The 22,376-nt window shown below is 45.9% G+C and overlaps 1 protein-coding gene across 5 annotated transcripts in view; it reads left to right on the forward strand.

Annotated features, from left to right (window-relative positions):
- The window catches only part of LOC120822256 (glucosidase 2 subunit beta), a 77,033-nt gene that overhangs the window by 48,056 nt on the left and 6,601 nt on the right, over positions 1 to 22,376 (forward strand). For 3 of the 5 annotated variants that reach the window (XM_078106230.1, XM_078106232.1, XM_078106231.1), the window contains 2 exons: positions 6,976 to 7,039; positions 15,471 to 15,542. In XM_078106230.1, the coding sequence (XP_077962356.1) occupies positions 6,976 to 7,039; positions 15,471 to 15,542 (136 nt within the window). Of the gene's footprint in view, positions 1 to 6,975; positions 7,040 to 8,501; positions 8,592 to 15,470; positions 15,543 to 22,376 lie in introns of all 5 variants that reach the window. The other 2 variants (XM_040181792.2, XM_040181794.2) reach the window with 1 other exon arrangement.

The following is a 22,376-nucleotide window of genomic DNA, read 5'->3' on the forward strand; positions in this document are numbered from 1 at the left end:
TGGTGTTTGCTTCGCCATTTGTTTTGTCCACACACACACACACACACTAAAACACAGATGCGAGCACATACAGGCAGCTTTTGATCATAATTGTGACACTGCCAGGAGTGAGGGAGGTAACGCTCTTGTCCCAGTAGGGATTGGGCATGGTTGTAAAAGTAAATGAAGCAGATGGGTCTGTTTTTGAAATGGTGGCGCAGGGGAAAAGAAAAGAAAAGGCTCCTTTGAGGCATAAAGTGGTTGAAGTGCTTGTTAAATTTGAAGGAATGTGCTGGCACAGCTACTGTAGGAATAATGTTGAATACAAGTACAGTAATGATGCACATCTACCAACCTTCAATTTGATATTTTCACAGAAAGAAGCAGGGATCGGTAGTGTGTATCTGAAAACATGCATCCCCCAAAATACCCAATTCTGCTTTTACTGTATTGAGAATTCACAGGTGTGGTGCCATAATTCTTCCGTTGTGTGTGTGTGTGTCTCTGTGCTGGAGCCGTGCTCCAGGGCGAATGTGAGAGTTATCCCCGAGTATCGCCAGCTGTAGCGTGACGACTTGACTCACACTTGTCGTCCTCCCTCCCGCTTTCCCCCGATTAGACTGATGCAGCGTGGAGATGTATGTCAAGTCCACGCACACGCGCGAGCATACAGAGTGAATTTGTGGAGCCGTGGCTCTCGGGCAGGCCGCGGGTCACCGGGCTTTTCTCCACAAACCTCCCCTCTCGCCGGTTGCTGCTGCTGGTGAGCGGTGCCCTCACTGTGCGGATAGCGGCCACTTGCACCCTTCCCCCTTTACCACCCCTCCCCCCCCACCACTCTGCATAGACTTATCTGACTGCACAGTTGTACGTGTCAGCATGTCTGTGAATGTCGCTGTGTGTTGGTGTGTCTCTTTTGTGCAAAGAAACCGCGCATGTGGAAAAGGGCATTATGCGTAGCGTGGCTTTGAGTGGCGTGTTGTCTAAAGAAATGGTTTCCTGTACCGAAAAAAACGGAGTTCTTCCATCAGGCTTTTGTCCTCGCGGTGTGCCCCGAAGCGCTGTGCTCATCGAACAATGTTACTTCTACTTACCACTCATTTGGATCCAGGCACAAACGTTCAGGCGAGAAGTCGTGTCAAAACGGCAAGAGGAAAAGAAGCCAGCCTGCGGAGAGCTGTCTTGAGTCTGAATGTCCACTCGCGCGGTTGCTGTGTTGGAGTAGTTGTGGCTCACTGAGCCAATGCCCCCCCCCATCTCCCCCCCCCCCACCCCTTTCTTTTTCTTTCCCTGTGTGTGGTCAGTCTTTCCGAGGTGCCTGCTCAGCAAGCGCTCTCCATGGTGCTGACTGAGACAGACTGGCGCTGTCCGTGGTGCTATCGTCACCGGCCCTATTTTGGGTGGTTCCTCGCTCAGCCTCAGCTGACGGCGTTGGCTTTCGTCCGCTCCGTCCTGTTTTGCTACCTCATCTGTTTCTGGCCGAGCGCGTGCCGTCCGCGGTGCTAACGCTGCTGGTTTGAGCCGCGAGGCGGTCCGAGCTGCCCGGTAATCTCTGATAGCTGCAAGCAGATCCAACTGTCGCTCTGCATCCATATTTTCTGAATCCTCAGCAGCAAACCTGTTTGTTTTTTTGCCATCTCATATCCTTCCTGTTGAACGTGCATCAGAAATAAAATGTGTCGTTGCCTTGGCTAGTCTGTGTGCATTGAGGATTTTTCCTGTTGTGTTTGGTGACTCACTGTGGGGGGGGGGCGGCGGGTTGTCACTGGCAATCTAGTGGCGTCCCGCTTTTGATTCTGCACTACCCGTCTGCTCCGCAGGTGTGGCTGGCGCGTCGCGCCCAAACGCCCCGGCTTTGTCTTCACTTTCAGTGGTTGAGCTGCAGGTTAAATACTTGCACTTGAAATAACGCCAGGAAGCGGATTGTATTGTTACTAAACCTAGTTTACGGTGTTGCTCACACACTTTGTGCATGATGCGGTTCGGACCCAGAACGGCTGTGGATCAATGCTGGATCCTGTAAACGTTCGAGCAAAGTTATAACGTTGTAAATTAAACTCTGGGAAAGCGGCTACTTGACGAGTTGCAGACGTGCAGCCGATGATGTTATTTGTGTCATGCTACTTATCTTGATGTTGCTTCTTTAAATGGGATAAACCAATTAGCTCTGCATGTGCGGTGCACTTTGAACTGATTTAGTGGGGTTGCATCTTAAGCTATAAGAGATGTGTAGTAGACTTATTCATAGATGGTGGATATTTTGGCGCAAAGCGGATCCTCGTTTCTCCCCATGACTGTTGTTCTTGTGTTGTGCCGTCCTCTACGGCTGGCATTACGGCCCTCGACATCAATCGCATCCCCGCCATCTCAGTCTCCCGCATGCGCCGCTCACATCGGGGGCGGCCGTGGGACTTTTTCTCCGAAGACGCGTCTCGCCACTTAACAAATGAACTGGCATGCGATGAGAGCGAGGGCGGGGGGGGCGGACGCTCGGCGGGGTTTGCAAGCCTTGGCGAGGCCCGATGGTATTTAAAAAGGCTTCGTTCAGCACTTTCCAAATGAGATGTGGAATTGTTAAGCAGGAGGGACTCTGCGTTAATGCGGCCACCTCTGACCCCCCCAGCCGAGGGCGACGCGTCCTCAAAAACCTAATTGCCCTCACCTTGAGTTCAACAGATGGAGCGAGGCGAGAGTCGAGGGAGGAGCGGGTCAGAGACAGTGCGCCACGTTTCCCTCTCGCTGCAGAAGGAGCCGCTCGCGCATTTGCTCGTTGGCAGGAGGTTGAAACGATGCGCCTCTCACCTTCCGTCGCCCTTGTAGCACGGTTTCGATAGCCACCGGAGGAATGTATTGGATTGCAACCATTCGAGGCATACACCAAATTAGCCCTTTTTTTTTACTTTGAAATGTTTGGAAGTCTGATTTGAGCAGCTGCCAGATTTCCGTGTCTCATGTTGTCTGAAATAGATGTATTTTTTTTCCCTTTCCCGGCTCCTGAAGCGAACGGTGTTTGGCACCACACCAAGATGATCCCGGATGAAGACATTTCGTGAGATGGTGCAGACGAGTAGTCTCCCGTGTGCAGCCCCAGTTATGTCTCGAGTTCTCTCTTTTGTACGCACGTACTTGTCCGTCACACATTCTCCTCGTTCCCCGCGTCTCCTCGCGTTCACCTCCGCATGCCTGCACGAGCACATATTCAGTCATCTCTTGTTTATTTTTAAACGAGACTCCCTCAGAACCGGTGCAAATCGATGTTCCCCTACCCTCCCTCCCCCCCGCCCCCCTCAACATCTGCATTTAGGCCAGCAGGAATGAACTCTCGCATCGATCCAACGGGCGTGCCGCCACCACCTCTCCTGCTCGGCCACCTCGGCGGACGGAAATCACCACTCGCCAAACCATCAAAAGGGAGCGTGTTGATTTGTACACGGGAGTCGTATCCTTCCTGCTATTACAGTACGTTGCAAGATGACAGAGTTCCCCCGGAAGGGGACCAAGTCATGAGCAGAGGAGACACAGAAGTAGGTCAGCTCCAAGGCTGTTTGTTACATCATACATATTCATAAACAGCACCCAGTTGTTGCAGGGAGAACTCCACATAGACTGTTTATTCTGTTCATTGCGCCCCCCGCGCCCGTGCACCCGCTCCCATCCCCATGTCCTCTGTTAAAATGTTAAATAGTGATTAAGCATCGCGACAATAACACGAGCAATTCCACTCCGCTGCACTTGTATTTTTATCATGTAATTTTTATATTTATCATGTATTTTACGCGGTGACTCTGATTGTTCCCTCTAGAAAGTCGTCCCTCCTTCCGAGGAATGGTACGTAAAAGCACAATGTCATCTCTGTCCACACCTCGTCCTCCTCAGGGCAAAGCTAGCCAGCTGTTGTTTGTTGCAAAAATGGGAATATGCAATTTCTAAAGGTCTAAAATAGAGAATTAGCGCATCTAAACATTTGTAAAGCGGAAATATTTTCCACTTATATTTGACAAGTCACTTGAATATTTTGGGGGACGTTGATTGTGTGGTGAATAGACCCCTTTTTTTTTATTTCAGTGCAATTACAGTGGCGCGGTGCTGCACTTTGTCCTTCAACAATTGTGGATGAAAAAGACTGCTGAAGGAGAGTGTGGGAGACCGAACACAAACTGAGTCAGTCACAAGGCTACGAATTGCACGAGTAGTTCAAAACATGATGCTATTTCTGCCAGCTACTGTTATTCACTCAACCTTAATACAATCAGACACTCCAACACAAATATTATGCAGGGGGGGTGAGATTGACCTCTTCCCAACTCTCAGCAGCCTCTGCTGCAGTTTCAGGATCATTGGTGGAATTTGGTAGGCTAACGAGAGAAACGTGGAAGTGGAAGTCTCGACTTCCATTAACTGTTGGTTTAATTAACTATATTTGTTTATGAACAACTTTCTGTCTGGGATTAAAATGCCAACATTTACTCACATTTGTTTTTCGCTGGCGAGTAACGTCACAATGTTTCCGTCTTACCTTGGTTGAATAGGCTCTTTGGAGTAAAAAATAAAATAAATAAATAAAATAGGGTAATTAGCGCCTTTGTGCCCTCGTGTTTTGGTGCTCGCAGGTGTCTGTTAACACAGCAGCCGGCCCCGTTGACGGGAAGGCCTCTTGTTCGTTGTTACCACCTGCCATAAACATTTCATTACAGGAATCCTTAACCTATATATTCTTTTATCCCTCCCCACTCTGCAGTCAGAACAAGCAGAGAGAGGGGAGAGGGAGGTGTGGGGGGGTTTGAGGAGCTCATACTGAAAAAAAAAGAGGAGTTTTATGTCAAATACAAAGCAGGCAAAGAGGGGTTGATGCCGTGGGGGGAATGAAGGAGGTTGCGGAGGAGAGTGAAAAGGGAACTTGCACGGGAGCTTTTTTTTTTACAGAACACAAAGAGAACTCCTACATGTGCCCGATAGTCGACATAATCCAGCTAAAGGTGTCCGCGTGAGGTTCGCCATGTGTCCTCGCTGCGTTGCCCTCGCTCTGTTCGACACTGCACACAAGCGGCGGGGCTTCTTTTCTTAGCGTTGGGGAAACATTTGCCTCGCTTATTGATTTTGTCTTTCGCGTGGAAACGCTGCGTCTCCGGCTCGAGGTATGTATGCACAGGAGATTTCCCACTGAAGACGGCATGCACAGCGCGCAGCGTATTCCTCGTCTTCTATTTTTGTGCCACGGCCTCGGTGATTTCAAAAACACCCTTGACAGCGTCTAGTGCTGAAAGGGAAGCGAAGTGCGGTACACTTGGAAGTGAAAAAAATGTCATCCACTGATCACTTTAGCTTCACCTTAAATCCTTTTGTAGCCCCTTCTCCGATTGAATGCCCCCTTAATTGTGGAGAAAGACGACTTTTTAGCAGAGTGAAAGGCATTTGTTTTTATGCACCGAAATAAATCATTTTTGGGATGTGATTGTTGAAGTGGCCCATTATGCTGATTGGGCTTAAAAGACGTAGCAAGAGCACATAGAAAGCCGGCTTGAGCGGTTCATTTATGCAGGCTGTGATTGTAATGGCATGACATCCATTGACCGCATGACCATTAATCTAATCTCTGCCGTCATTAAACCGTCCTTTTTGTCGCCCCGCGCTGTATGCGGGCCTAGGGTTATGTCGGCCTGACTGGTGCAGAGACCACTCCGGAGGCTTTACTCGCCCTGTGTTCCGTGCTCCGGGTACTTCTGAACGCCTGGCTGCTCCATCACGCCCTCTCCCTCCTCGGCTCTCCCCCCCCCCCCCTTCGCCGCCTCGCCATTGGCCGGCTGCAAGGGGTCAAACGCGCTGTGCGTCTCCTTTGGCCAATGCGGAGCATCATGATCCGTCTTGTGTGGGAAAGGCCCGAGAGACGCCGGGCGTGGAACATGCTACTTGGTATTCCGTCGAGGCCTGCGACGCGCTTCCCGCGCATGCACTCTCCTGTCTGTTGTCACGGCGAGATGGGACGCGTCCACTCCCCGAAGCCCCGGTAGATCCCCGTGTCCATCGGCGCTAGACAATAACGCTTTCATGCCATTTGGTGCCGGTGTAATCTTGCAACGAAGGGTGCCGCGGTCAGCACGGTCCACTCGGCGTATGATTCCGTTCGCCGTTGCCTCGACCTCTTGTGAGAAGAGGGCCAGACAATCAGTGGCGCAATCGGACGTTGTTTGAAGAGGTTCAAGTGTAATTTAAGATGGGATGACGTGACGCGTCAAATTGGAGAAAATGTTTCGCCTCTTGGCTTCTAAAGGGTTGATGGCTGCACTACACCAGTTGTTTTAATCCCATTTGATTAACTGGCGACAATAATACGAATGTAGTTTTCTCGGAGTTATCGCTCGGCTTTGCAGAGTGTTAACTGTCTTTCATTTCATTGTTTGGTTTTATGGTTTAAAAAAAAAAACAGGAAACCACATTTCCAGCAGCGCCAAGAGGCTCTGTTAGAAAAACGCAGCACATTACCGGCCCAACACTAAATAACTGAAAGATTAGGCTAGCCGCCGGCTAGTGAAGACGGTGGAGCAGTTGGCTGCATAAAAAAAGCCCAATATTTCCCTCAGGGGTTGTTCAAAACCCAATAAGAGCTAAAGGGAAAGTCAATAATGTAAATTCAACAAGTGACCAGTAAAGCAAAGTGCTTTACGGTTCTTATGTTTTCATTTGTTTCATTTTTACCCAGTGTGACAAAGAGAGACAAACATACCATCACAGTGGCCGCCCTCGCTGTTTTCACACCTCCTCCTCTTTTCATCTCCGTCTCGGTAAACACAGTTGTTAGTGTAAAGAGGCTAATAAGCCTGCGGGCCTTTCGGCATTTACCACACCTGGAAATAGCATTTCGCAGTTTATGCGCAACCTCGCTCCTCGCACAGTCCGACATATAACAGCCTATTCTTAGTGCCCACTGTTCGGCAGCTGTTGAGATGCAACAGCTCGACAGCGTTAATTTGTGCAACCTTTTGTTTCGTCTCGCTGCAGAGTGGGAGGCCACCAATCTGAAGAAAGTGGAGGAGGCCTACGACACCGTCAACATGGAAATAAGGTAAGGGGAAGAAATGGAAGCGGAGGTTAGCTTCCATTGCCGCGAGCATCTTGCTGCTGCTTCTTCGTTTTTGTAACCCAATGCTTAATAGACTCTCCCCGTTTGTGCTTTGGCATAAAGGGAAGCGGCACAGTAATGAGTTTGCACAGTGATATCTAAGGCTAATCTAAATGAAGAAAAACAAACGCTGTGAGTAGACCTATTCAAAATTATTTTGAGTGTCTTCCTAAGTACGAAATGTCTTTGTGGCATTTTAAAGATAGACATGGAACAAATTAGTGTGGCAATCCCGAATTATTTTTTGTACTGCAAAAAAAATGTCATAACAAATCCGCCGACCCGTATATTTCCAATCGAGAAAGCCCGGAGAAAAATGCATGTGACGCGCCTCTTCTCGCTCTCAGAGGTCTTTACTCTGAGCTGTCGGTCAGCCAGCAATAGCTGATAAGTAGCTAACGTGGCCCCCAGGCCTGCAAACTGTTCATTACAGTAGGCGGAGAGGAGAGTCAGCCACAGAGATGAGAGATGGCTGTTACCAAAAGGTCAGGATCCCCCCCCCCACTAAACAAACGCCTGCATGGAGGGGAGGGGGAAGGGAAAATGAGCTGGCATGACCTCCGTTCCTCTAGTTCTTAGTCCACGTTGCTCCGATTGCTCCTGGTCACTTCCTCACATGTGTGGCGCGTTGGAGAGGATCCCCCGTGTGCAGCGCTAGTGCAGTCGTACAATTAACACGAGATTAAGGTCTGTCCTTTAAACCTTTTTATTCCTTGAGTGTGCTCTAAAGGGTAATTTCCACAAAACTTGACCTGGTGCATGAACGCTACGACCCCTGCCTGACAGACACTCGCGTGCACACACATTCGCGTGGCCTGTGGTGCCTTGGTGACCCCGAGTTATCCCCTTACGCCACCCGACACTATCGACCCTGAGCGAAACAATCACTCGCCCCAAACATTTGTTAACCCCATTAGCAATTCTGTGTTATGAATATGGAAATAAGGGCCCGTGTGCCGTTTGAGATAGGGCTTAGTTCCCTTGTTAGCGATTAGTGGAGAAAAGCAGCCCTCGCCAGCGCGGATAATTGGAGCCGCGGCATAGAAACGGGCTTTAAAGGGCCACCTAATCAACACACTATTCAGGAAGTCAGACAGTAAGAGCAGCGGGGAAAATGAAGCTACATTGTCAGCACAGTTAGGAGTCATCAAGAAGTTATTGGAGCGGCTTGTCAGGGACTCGGAACAAATGACCCACATCCAATAAGCGTTTGTCTCCGTCTGAAAGGGGGGACTTTTTTCTGTGCTGCACACGTTGTACTTAAACTATTATATAACTTCTTTTTAAAGCTGTACCTGGAGTTAATTCCCGGAAAACCTTAGCGGCCGGTTTTAGAGTGCCCTTATATTTAAATGCAGCTTTTAGTTTGCTAGTTGTCTAATACGTTTCTTTTTGTTTTTCTTAGTGATCTCCGGGAAAAGCTGGCTATTGACTACGGACCAGATTGGGAGTTTCTGTTTCTGAACAGCCAGTGTTACAAGCTAAAAGTATATGAGTAAGTAGCAGTTTGCTTTTTTGATTCATCTGCTTCTTTTGATCAACCTTTGCTGTGAATCTAGTCTTGCACTGACCAAGCTTCTCATGAACCTTATAATAATACATAATAAAACGCTATGAAGAATCATTGCAGAATCAATCATTTAACCAGGGGCTGCTTATTATTTTCATTTAAACTGTGAATATAATCCGAAACCAACACCAAGCATTTCGGTAGCTACCATTTAAAGTTGATAGTTTGTGAGCTCCAAGTCACCCAGGAGAAAGCTAAGCAGCTAAATCAACTTAATTTAATCAACAGAATGAGCTTCTTTTACTCTCTCCTGCTGCATCCCTATGGTGCCTGCTGGGGAAGAATCTGTTCTCCTCAGGATTACTTGCCAGCTGGAGCTTTTAGAAGCCTGTGGGTGGTTGCAGTTTTGAAAGAAATGAATCTGAGATCTGCACCGAGAATTCATTTTTCCCGACATTCTTGGAATCGGTGGGTTTCCCGTGACACCGGTTTCACTTGTTTGCTTAGGTTGCCATTTAGGAGGCAAAATCATCCAATAGGCATCCTTGAAGAAACCGAAGAGCACCATTTGCACCAGCATGAACTCAGTCGAACCTACCAGCACCCTCTCAGCAATGTACCAGTCACCCGCCCCCCTTTATCCTTGCTGTTTGCCTTGAACTGTGATCCTAAAAAGATCTGACATTGACGGACACATAAACCAACAGCTTTGTATAACACTCCCTCCCATGGCCTCGAGTGGCGAACCAACAGAGCTACAGCTCCCCTCCAAAAATGGAAAATAATCACTTGCCTCTTTCTCTTTGCTTCTTGATAATCTGCTGAAAGCATCTTACAATCGGCCCCCCACCACCGCCTTGATTGCTAAAGTCTTGATTGATCTATGAATAAGAGATAGAGGAGAAGCTACTTTACATTACTTCACATTTCAGCACAGGAAGACAGCCCACAAGGAGCTCTCGTAGGCGTAGTCCCTACCTTCAGCACAGTCTGAATATTCCTCTCGCGAATTTGTTGACACTCCTCAAAGCGAGTTAAATCGCGGGGCCGCGACTTATGCAAGACTGTCAGGTCGGATCGACTCTGCCGGCGCTCTCGTGTCATCAGAAAGTACGGCAGTTCAGTGAGACACGCCCGCCGCTGTGGTTCGGCTTCGACAGAGACGAGAGGGGGGACGTCGCGGCGCCAGTGACCCTGCAGAGTGTATCCGCGGAACGCCAGGCGGGCTTCTTCTGAGACGCACGCCATCCGGATGTCCCAAAGAGAGCCGTTCAACAGAAGCCATATTTAATCATTTCATATAATGCCCCGACGTGGAGGCCTTTTGCCATCAGAAAATTAATGAAACGCCAGAAAGCGAACCAGACTACGGATAGTTACAGAGGAATGCACACAAATAAAAATGTAATCCGCGTTTATCAAGGGGGCAGAAAGGCAGAGGGTTTTGTTAATCCTAATTGGAATTGTCTAACGAAGTGGCCGCGCTACAATAGATGTTTGTACAGGTGCCTCAGAGGACCCGGTAGCTCCCAATTGCCATAGACACTGTCGCTAAATTAAAGCATAACCATTAGGATTACTCTTGTTGAACTGGTCATTCAATGAATCGACTTCAATGGGTCTCGTTTGGACATTTGTCCGTTGAAGAGATTGCATTCACCTGCTTTAAGATGTTAATTCTGTCGTGTTGATGAAAATCACACATATTTTAATTTAGAAAAACCAGGAACATTTACTCTGTTAGTTTCTGTATCAATACAGCAAATAATGGTTGCCAATATGTTCGCACAGCGGTGTGTGTGTGTGTGTGTGTGTGTGTGTGTGTGTGTGTGTGTGTGTGTGTGTGTGTGTGTGTGTGTGTGTGTGTGTGTGTGTGTGTGTGTGTGTGTGTGTGTGTGTGTGTGTGTGTGTGTGTGTGCGCGCGCGCGCGCGTCTGGTTGAGGGCGTAACTAAGTTTGAAGAAGACCTGGTCCTCCTCACTTTTCCTGAGTGTGGGCACAGTGCCTTTTATCCTCCTCTCAAACCACCGGCCTCGTCAGCTGCCGGGGACACTGGTCCTTTCCTGTTGGAGTCCGGGGGCCCGTGGAGAGTGTGCCCAATCCACAGCAGGGGCCGCCATCTGACGTAGCAGGAGCTCTCCGTTGGTTCAGTAGACCTGTGCGTTGGCAACGAGCGCGCGCGCGTCTGGCGGGGGTCATGAAATCATCCCATTCCATCAGTCTTTGTTCTGCTGCCAAGTTGACAGCGCGAGAAAGGAGACGGGCATGAGCGCGGAGTCTGTGGGCTGCTTGTGTTGAAACAGTCTGGGTCAAACTTTCAGAGATTGTTTATCCAGCTTGTCAGCGCACACCAGGACTCGCTGTTTCTAATTCGGTTTGAGATGGTTTTAGAGCCAAGTTGATCAACTTTATTGGTTGAAAGGTTTTTGGGGTTTTTTTTTCCTACTTTGTTACTGCTGCCAGTAGCTCAAGTTAGATTTTATATTTTTTCTTGTTGCACAGCTAGAAAAAGAGAATATAGCCCTTCAAAACATAGTAGTCCCATAGAGAGCCGGGGCAAGTGGCACAAAGGTAAAAAGAATATAACCTACAAGGGATACAGCAATTTGTCTTCATGTGCAGCTGTATTGCAGTATGTTTATTTTTATTTTCCATTTGAAAATGAGCCTTTCGAATATAAGGTTATGAGATAAAAAAAGCAAGTTGTTTTAATGGTGTTATCGAATCACCTTCAGACCAAAAAGGGATGGCTTATATGAATTGATCAAACCTTTGATCAAAACTCAACGTCTTCTGTCGCTTGTATCCAATGTCAGTGTTGATCGCGTGTATTATTATTATGTAAGACAAATCAACGAATTATCAACATTTATTAAGTACAGTTCTCAAAAATGCATCAAAATTGGCATCAATAATATTAAGTAATTAGCTAAAATAATATTAACATTAAATCACTCCACGGCACAATGCCTGTTAACAAAAATAAATTGAGAGGCGATTCTCATGAAGTATATTAAACCCGATTAGCAGGTAGAAAAGGACCCTGAGTGCATTTTTGAAATAATTAAAACACCCATCCCTAACCCTGTATCCTGTCTTCCATTAGCCTCAGCTCTACCTCATGAAGCAATAGCAATAGGTTCTTTAGAGATGACCAGGAGAACGATTTAAGTGATTTGCCAGAAGCTATTTCATTGCCCAAAGTGATAAATACGCTTCAAGTTGTACTTGTTTTGTTTGCTTTTTCTGAATATAAATCGAGCCATCTTTTTGAAAAGGCTCTGCAGCTCTCTGTTACTACTATTATTTCCCTGAGTAGTTGACATGGGAATACAGGGTCTCTGCTGTGCATTCCAACAGGTTGTTTCCCAGAGGATCTCTTCTGCACACTGTCAGCTCTGCATGAAAAAATGCAAAGCCCAAATATAATAAGCTGCTTGCATCTGTGCTCCTCCATGTGGAAAATGAAGGTAAACGTAAGAATGGCCGGCCCTGAGTGTCTGCTTTGAAGCCTGCATTGGCTCTTTGGGCTACCGGCAAACTCCCCTCTGTACTACCAAGTGAAAGGAATTGCACTGACCTAATCTCACAATGGTCATGTTGATTTATTTTCAAACTCCTAATAATTGTAACTTTTCTAATATTTATTGCAGTATTGGAATTGGATTCCATGATTGAGCTTGTGAGTTGAATCTATTACCAAACCGTGCAGAACTCCTCCACCACAGACAAGAATCAAAGACTCCCAACTTTCTCTTTACCCTCCGACTGTAGTTGATTGTGTATTGGATGCATTTCTAAAAAGCAAATGCCCAAGACAGTCGTTCCTGAAATGAAAGTAACTGCAGTCTGATACTGAACCGTCTAGCTGTGGACAGACGCAGAGCTGCACACGAGACGCTCACTCACTCACACCGATCACATGATCCCACTAGACGAGTTGATAGTTTTCGTCGTGTGAATGAATCAATAAGTGAGGGAAAGTCCAACCCGTTACTGGAACTTATGCAACTTCTAAACGTGTGCGCCGAGGTCGACTGCAGCAGCGTTGGTTTTCCTTTTAAGTCTGCTGTGAAACAATTAACCACGACACGCCGCGCCGCCGAGCCGCCTTTGACCTTTCGCCAGTGTTACCTGTGAGCCAATTAACGAGTGCGGCTGCTGTTGCCGTTTTGCGGCGCCGTCGGTGAACTCCACCCACAGTCTAGTGGGAGAAGGGCTTAATTGCCGTCTCTCTCCCTCTTGAGTGGATCTCAGTGGACTGAGTGATAAATATACTTGTCTTGATGTGACCTTGTGAATAGCAGTTGGATGACAGTCAGAGCTAATTAGCGATGGACTGACGAATACAACCGCATGTACAGTTCAGCTTCTCATAGTTTGTAGCTTTGTTGTCAATCTCGGAACTAAAACAACCTACTAAAAGTAATACCTTCAAAGTCCAAGCAAGCTACGTGTCCCTCACTCTCTCAACGATGACACATGTGAAAACGCAAGGACTCGTGTGCTGCCGTTTGTCAGTAGCTCACATTGGACGCATCGAGGGGCTGCAGCCTGCGCAACAACGTGCGTTTTGGGTGTCGGCGCGCCTGCCAAAGACCGACACGGGCGCTCCCAACTTATTGTGAGCTTTATCTTTTGATCCTTTTGTTTCCTCCGCCCAGTGTCCCCCGTTCTGCACGTCATCACCCATCACAGTTGCGACCTGTTGAGTTGGTGATTCACTTGCACAAGCGTCACCACCCTTGATTCCTTCCCACTCTCTTTTTGCACACTTTTGTTATCTATTTGTCTTTCTGCCTGCCTCTTTCTTCTGCCTTTGTTCTCCTGGCTATATTTTAACCTTGTCTTTCAGGCGCTGTCAGCCTCGTCTCTGCGAAGCCTTCCTCCTCCTCCATGTCGCTCTGTGCTCATTCGCTGAGGATAGCTGGGCACAGTTAGTCTAAATGCGCGCGTTTTTGACCTTTCTGCGCGCGTATCCTTTCCGTTTTGTCGGATGTGCCGAATGTGGCCTGGTGGTCCTGGAGACGCAGCGCTTATCAACCTGCACCTCCGCTTACGTGTTGTGCTTTTCTGATTCCTCCCCACTTATCTTCTACCGAGGCGGCGCGTTCTCCGTCTTTTGTTTTCTCAGAAGCAGCCACGTGGAGGCGAGCGCCCAAGGTCAGATTGCAGCGCCCTCGCTCAGAAATAGAAGAGTTTTTTTTTTTTTTTTTTTTGTGCGTTTGTGAAAGTGCTCACTGGCGTGTCAGCAAAAGTGTGCAGGGATTGATGGCTTTGCCTTGCGGGTAAGACAGAGGGTCCTGGGATGGGCGTAGCGGCATGTCTAGCTGGTGTTTAACTAAATCATTGACATCAATAGAATGATTAATAAATCACAAAATGAGTATTTAGGTAAGAATGAATCTCAAGTTTCATATTTGATATTAAGGTCGGTGCTTCCAGCCACCATCCCATGGACACACAATAGCGTCAGCGACAGTCACCCAAATTGGAAACTGAATTACACAGATATACGTTTCTCTTTCTTTACGTGACGCGCTGTGTTCACCAATTCATCAAGGTGATGGCACAATGTTTCACTGGAGAAGATATCATTCATGGTTTTATGCTACAGGAAACATTCAGGAGTCTCCAAAGTCAATAGGGTTTGTTATCAAAATCTAAATATTACAATCTGGAGATGGACTTTGCTGCAAACATGGTTGTTGGATGTATAAATGATAACTTAAAACAACATCTCAGGAACCTTGCTGCGCTGTGGGGGGGGGGTGGATCCTCTATAGGCTTAGTCATGGTAAGACCTATTTAATTTGTCTCCAAGCTGAACTGCTTACTGTGCAGTCCAAAAGGATGCTTCTTGTGTGATTTCAGTAGACGGGAACGGTAAATAAATACGTCAGTGAAATTAAGAAGCTTTTAACACCCACAAACAGTGAGCAAGAAGTCGCCAGCCGTTTGCTCACCCCTCCCTCTGTCGCCCTTTCTCCCCCCCCCGCACTTCCCAGCCCACACATACTTACGCTGCAGCCATTTTTCACCGTTTCGTTCACCATCATCACTAAGGCCTTCGATCAGTTGGTCAAGTGATCGACTCTCTAATCAGCACATTGGGGATGACCTCCGCTAAGCGCTGACTCCTTTAGACTTTACGCCAGTAGAAGAGCAGTCACCATAGTTTGCCTGCTGATTAGCTTTGACCTGGAATGTGTTTTTGTTTTATTGGTGCTTTTTACAAGTGGATCAATGGAAAAACAGAATATTGGATGACTCTCAGCGTACAAAGTGGGTTTACCAAAGCAATAAAGAAATACCATAAATTATAGCGCTGACAATTCATTAATAAAAATGTAAGTTACATGCGTAAAAACCCCAAACCCTAAACATGTTTCACAGCTCTTTTGAATTTAGAGGCAGATTCTTTGTAGATTTGCTCACTACCAATGATAAATGTAGTAGATTGAATGTTTATTAACAGCATAGAGCAGCTGTGGGATAAATCTATATTATATCTGGTTGAATAATAATTAACATGATGACATTTTCAAAATAATATTTTTTACCTTTGTCCTTTTATAATGGCAACTTTATTTCTCAATGACCTAAAACGTTGTTGGTATTTCTGTTGTGCATTTTCCAGTCTACTTTTCAACTTACGAACCCATAGCAACAATCCAGTGGGGAACGGAAATGAATCAAAAAGTAATAATCAAAAGTCTTCACTTTGCGGCGCTGATGGAAGTTCTTTTTTATTAGTCTTTTGTCTAAGGCAGCATAAAAGAGCCAAAGAAGCTGTAAAAGTATAAAAGATGAAATGTGCCATTTCGCTCAATGGGGATGTTGCGTGTGCTTTCTCCCGCTGCAGGTATACTTATACCCTGTGCCCGTTCAATCAAGTCACACAACAGAGCACCGCGGGAACGGAGGTCTCATTGGGGTGAGTACGTCAGCCGCCTCTCCTTTTGGAATCCCAAACAGTGGCACCGGTCACAGTGTGTGAATGCAACGCCTAATGTGAGGGAGCCTTTATCCAAACGTTGGGAGGGCTTTGTGTGCTGTGACATTTAGAGTCTATAGCCGAACAGTTGTGTCAAAAATAGCTTTAGGAATCTAAGTCCTCCTTGGTCTTTAACACGGGATTTATGTATTTAGGATTTACATTTTGTTCTATTCACAAAAATTCACGTGGCAGCATTTTTACGTTTCACCAAAGGAGCTGAAACACGTCCCACCACTGCAGTCCTTTAATCATTGTTGCAGAGCTCACGGGGAGTTACTGTAAAACCAATATTTGCGCTATTGATTTAAAAAAGAAAATGTTATTCAATCTCTGTTAGGCTTCATGTGACCTTTAATCAATCGGTAACAGATCTCTATTATAGTTTTAATACCCTTTGATCAATGACAAACAGGGGGCAGGTTTCATATACTGCTGCGCTTTTATTTCCTCGGCCTCGAAGGGTTTCAATTTCATCTGAAGGATTATACTCTGGCCTTCTACAATCCCCCTGGGGTGGGCGGCGTTGAATGCTCCACGTTGGCTGTGTATCAAAGAGAAATGCACCTCTGTCCCCACAGAAACATATTTTGCGGCGTCACAAGATGTTATTGTATATGATTGTATCATACACAAGCGTGTTAATATTCAGATTAGGGACGTTTAACTAAAGGTTATTCCTGGTACGTGACATTTGTATCATCGCTGTCGAACGGATGAAGAAAAAAGTAGATGACTTTAAAAAAAACGACATGAATTTTAGTCTAGAGGTGATAATTATGGGACGTCACCTCGCTGTCATTTCTCCACTCTCTTATTAGCCTTTACCAACATTGATCCGACACTTTTATAGGTTTCAATTATAGGAACCGTCGACGTTGAAACCTCTCTCGAAACAAAAGCTTTTATGAATCAATGCAACTCCTCCCGGAAGAGGAGGACTTAATTGCAATGATGTTTTTGTTGTAGCGGGCTCATACTCGTCTGGCAAACAGACAACATTAAAGGCACAAATGTGCTACGTGTCAAAACATTTGTTCTTTCAGAAGTGATGCCATTACGCTGTACTTGTCTTCTTTTGGCAATTGAAGTGAGACCTTAAATATAGTTGATTGGCAATTATCCCTTTCTGCACATGTAAGTTTTGCTTTCAGATGACAAATTAATTTGAAGCTAACCCAAGGCTGTTTTTTTTTTTGTTTTTTTCCTTCTTTTCTTTTTGTGCTCCGCCACCTCCCACACTACCCACTCACTTTTGGAGCGGAAAGTGCAATGTTTCACCACGTTTCTAGCGCAGGAAAGAGGAGGAACAGAATGCTAGCTGTGAGTAATGTGACCCCAGCGCTTCATCCTGCCTGTCACTCACGATGGTATGGAAGGGCAGAAGGACCAAAACGGAACCCAGTGGTCAAACTCTCGTGTGAATCGCTCCCTCTGTTTGCCAAACGAACCTTGAGGGAATCGTTTCATGTATATAAACTCTAAATATGTTTTGGATAGGACCGAATGAGAGCGATTTTTTATTTTTTTTTGCCTTCACTTCAACGCGATAACTGGAAAATAAGGCTAGTTTCTGTTTGATCACATTCAGACGAAAACCCCTCATTGGTATTTTCTGGGTGTGGGTGAGTGTTGCAGCACTGTATGATGTACTACACTGTTTCCATAGAGTGCAGTGGCGGTATATGTGGAATGGTTTTAGGGGAGGAGGGGGGGGGTCCATGAATCATGGCTTGCACGCCGGGAATAAAGTTCATTTTTTATCCAGACAGACCATCAGTCAGCGCCTGCAGGATATAGCTGAGCCGCCTGATATCAATCTGCATGGAGGCATCCTCGCTCTCCCCAGAGGGGAGGGGGGGGTTGGGGGTGGCGAGGGGGGCACTTTGATTTAAACGGCAGCATTTATCACACCTGCTCCGGCATTCTAAAGGACGACCACGGGAGAAGGGAGCGGGGCAGCAGCATTAACATGTGTGGCCCGTCGCCGTAGCTCGCTGCTACACGTAGCTGATTCGGGTTTAGTTCCGACGACGCTCCCGCCGCGCCGAATGGGTGCGGTCGCTCCTGTTTTTTAAAAATTACGACTCTTGGCCGGCGCGCACGTTTGTGTCAAGGCTCGTAAGAGCTACGGTTGTTCCCTCGACGCTAACCTTCCTTCACGGTTGGTTTTGCAGCATAGTTGGCTGGTGGGCCGTTAGCTTTACAAATGTTCCTAATAAACAATAAATCCTGGCGGGAACACTTCCTTTTTCTAGCTGCTCGCTCTTCTATTATTGCCACACACAGATTTCCTAAGGCGCGGCAGTCATACTGTATGCTCCCAATTATCTGTAAATGTAGATATTATACAACTCGTATTCACTCCTTGAATTGCAACGTCTCGGTTTTTCCATTTGGCTTTCCTGCCTTTTGGTCTCAGCAGCTTCAACCGCTTCCTGGAATGGCTGTTGTAACAATAACATCAGCCGCGATAATGATAATGGAGTAGAAGAAAATGCTTGCGTTGCGACAAACACCATCCCGCTGTGACAGCGTCGTCCGTCTTCATAATGCCCCCCAACCCCCATTTCCCGAGGCAGGGCCCAATAACGAGACAGCAAACAAAGGTTTATTAAATGCGCCTGAAAAGACAAATATATACACTGGTACGCGTATCGGTGATTTTGCAGAAGCACGCGCGCGTGGGGTTTGATGCCGCCCCGGTGTTTGTACGAGCTTATTTAACGCGGCGGTGACTCAACTCTTTGCTCCAGGAAGAAACATCACGCGCATGTAAACAAAACATAGATCTCCCTTTGTCGGCGGCCTGTCACGTTCATTTGCAGCGGTATCAATGTGTTCACACATTAACACACAGTGATGGTGAATAATGATGTGTTGAGGCCCGTGGTGTGGCAGAGGCCTCGGTTTGAAGTGTGTTTTCGGGTGTGGTTGCCGAGGATCCTCTTGGTACCGCTGTTGCTTTTACTATTGAAGTTTAAGTTCAGGGTATCTTTTAACTATTTACATATTCCCAAACTTTGCATTTCATACAGCAATTTTCTAGACAGAAACTCTTGCCGAGACAAGTATTACATACGATTGAACCAGTCGAACCCTGTTAAATGAAACTATGGTCACAATTTTGTCTATTTTGAGTGCAGGCGGGTAAACCTAGTCGGTGGGTAAAACAACCTACATCGTGATGGAAGAGTTTGTTCATTTCCAATCATTTGTGTTTTTCATGGAGGGAGCTGGAACCAAGCGGTTAGCGTAGCTCACCACTTTGACTGAAAGCAGTAGGAAACAGCCGCCCTGCTCTTTTCAAAATGAACACATCCAGCGAACAGCCCCTCAAAAGCTCACTTATGAGCTTTATCTAAATTGGTTAATCTGTAAAAACAACTATTTGTGGTGTCATGTGGAGTTATGCCACATTATTTTTTTGGCCAAGCAGCAGGGACTTTTTTTTTCTTTCTTCTAATCTGAGATAACACCCTTTGGTTCCGAGCTCTATACTTAATCTTCCCATCTAATTGCAAGAGAACCAATTAGCATTTACCCAAGATGTTTAGCTACCGTGTTAAAGCAGTTACTGTTGCACCTTTTGTAGTTAAAACACTGATAATTTTTCCCAGTTTAATGAGTCTCTTTTAGTACTCATTAAACTCAAGCTCTTTGGCCTCGCTGCCTTGCTGCCCTACTCCATGCTTGCCAATTGAAATATTACGCAAAATAAAAGACAGTCCTGACTGGAGGTCATGAGTAATAACAGATGTCGTCTTCCACAGAGTCAAATCTGCATGTTACGCGTTGATAACGTGATACAATGATACAAACGTGTTGATTAACGTGTCATTTGATAATAGCCCAGAAAGACGTCACTGGGGTCATGCAATCTACAGCCCATTGGTCGTTTTGGTTATTCATTGTGCTCAGATTCAATGCAAGAGCAGCATAAACGTAAAGCGTAGAGTAAAGCGCAGTGACCGTCTTTTTTCATTGTTTTCAAAAAGGAAAGTGAAACAATAACGCCATATTGTAAACCTCAGGAAGACAATTAGAGGCAGTAACTTTATTCCATTGTCGACGACAAAGGATAGAATAATGTGAAATGTAATTTCACATTTTCATGGGCAAAAACGGACTTTAAACGGGAAGCAAGCAATCAAACAAATAACGAAAATCTTTTCAAGCACCGAGCACCTAATGCATTGCCCCATTTTAATCTCTCTCAATTGGCTTGAGTACATCCAGCAGTACGGCTTGCTATCAGTCTGATGCGTTCAAGTTTTTAAAATGTAGGTCCCCAGGAAGAACATTGTCAACATCCAGTAATTGCTTTTAGTGTTCAACCCATTCCCTGCAAAACAACCACAACTACGGAAAACAACTCTTTTACAGTGCACTTGTCCATAATGACCGGCCACCATGAGCATAAGTGCATTTGCAATAATGCAAAGATGGCTTAGGATAAACACATCAGTCCAATCAGTCGTCGTTCCCAGCGCAGCAGGAACTTAACTTCTGGTATCAACTTTTCTGGCAGCGCTAACACCCAATGTTTTTTGGTCTCAACGCCCACACCAGGCGTATTTTCCTAAGAGGAGACAGAGGAAGGTGGGGAGGATTTAAATGTAGCAGCGGACGAGTTGCGGATCAGTTGAAAGGTCATCCAATGAGTCTTTGTTGGGGGGCTCCTGGGAAATCAGGTGGCCGGCGTGTTTCGGGGGGGTCACGGGACCGGCGCGTGTCGCCCCGCAGAGTTCAAGGAGCTAAGCCGTCTATCGCGCCGGGGTCAAACGGCTCTGCGCTCGTCATTATCAAGAGAGAACACAGACAGAGAGAGAGAAAGAGAGAGAGAGAGAGAGAGAGAGGGGGGAAAGGAAACTGCTCACATTTAGACGCTGCTTGAATAAACCATTTTCAAAAGAATAGTGGAGGACTTCAAACAGAAGAAGACTTGCGACACTTGGAAATGTCCTGTCGATATTTCGTGGCTGAATCGGATGCGTGGTCTGCAGAGGCAGGCACTGTGCCGCTGCGTGACCGAGTCAACGGAGAAAAAAGAAAAAGCTGCGTTGTGAAACGAACATAAAAGGCCATTAGTGTTGTCTGTTGCTCCTGCAGGTTCATACCGTTCAGTATTCAAACCCACAGGTCTCCCTTGAACTGCCTTATTGAACAGTAGATGTTCAAACCGAGAAAAAAAAACCAAAAAAAAACAGTGGCGAAGTAAGGTAGCCTAGCAACATTGGAGCCGGAGTGAACGGCTGTGTATGCCCACTGCAAAGCAGCCACGCAGTGGAATTGATGGAACAAACCCCTGAGAGTGCAACACGCCGGCCACCGGGGGAAATACAAATAGGTTGGCTGCGTGTTTGTTTGTAGCAGGACACCTTTTTCTCCTATTCAACGCCGGGCTCATGTTAAAAAGCAGCACCAGCTGGTTTGGCCGTGTCAATGTCTCCAAAGGTTGTTTTTGGTATAGTAATACAAATAATGGAGACGCATTAAAACAGCACAACAGGGACGATAAATACACTAGAGCTCCAAAAAAAAAAGAAAAGAAATACTTATGGGTGTGCTGGAGAGAAGAGAATCCTGAGAGACGGAGGTTCAGTGATGTGATGCCTGCAGGCTGTCCGTGTCCTTTAAGGGGCCGTTAGTATGAATGGCTTAGCTGAGCAGATTTACTGGCCAAGAAAGTAGGTTCTACTCCATGACCATGGTAATATGGAAATATATGCATTTAATCAATACCAGTCCGTTCCTTATGAGCGCAGCTGAGAAAGCCCGTTGTTGGTTTTAAATGTCTGATGTGCATCGTGTTCCTTCTCCTTTTTTTACGAGCAATTACTGTTCACTTGCAGTTTTCATGTATAAATAGAAAAGCACTGGTGCTAATTATATTGATGGGTTACCATTTTATTGCACAGCGATCACATGGGAGCTCCGTACAACAGCATTAGCCTGACATTGAGTCAGGCACCTCTCGACAAAATATCCTCACTGGAGGTTAAATAACACTGGATGTTAAAACCCCATTTTTATTTTGACATGGTTCATATAACCATAAAAGTGCAAGTTCTATCACCTGGAGCTGAAACCCTAAAGTCACTGCCTTCCATATTCTAATCTGTACCGTGTCCAACTACTGATATTAAGTTGTACCCCTTTGTGCATTATACAACAATTTGTGCACAATAATACAAAACATTGCGCCATTGTAACTTGGTTTCTTCGATAAACAGTCTTGACAGCATTTCTTTTAGCGCCAATCTAAAATTTTAAAAGCACTGTTGATGTTCTGGTACATATATATGATTTATGGATTTACTGCAATGAGGATGCATCATATTTCTCCTGGCATTTTCCCTGTACAATTCTTTTTTTTAATTTAAGAAAAGTCTTTCTTGTTGATGCATACTTTCCATTTTCCTATTCGTGTAGGTTTTAATGTTCTTAAGTATGTAATGGCTTTCAGTTCCTCGTCTACTTACGCATTATCTCACTATTCTGATTTAATTTCTGTCAAATTAAATGTAAAAACAAGGACACATCAGATTTCCATTTATATGCAATTAGTATTTATATATATTTTTTTCTTTACAAATAGATTAATTGCTTTGTTTGTTGCTCGACTGTAAACTCACCCCATCTCACCTAATAAGTAAAGCGATGCTCCCTTGCACATGCTCATAAAAAAAGCACAACCCATCCCTAAATTTGTTTTGATGGGCTTTGGCTTTTTTATGTTACCATTATTTATTTTTTTCCCCTCGTCTCAGC

The sequence above is a fragment of the Gasterosteus aculeatus genome, chromosome 7 (assembly GCF_964276395.1).
Source record: "Gasterosteus aculeatus chromosome 7, fGasAcu3.hap1.1, whole genome shotgun sequence".
NCBI lineage: Eukaryota > Metazoa > Chordata > Actinopteri > Perciformes > Gasterosteidae > Gasterosteus > Gasterosteus aculeatus.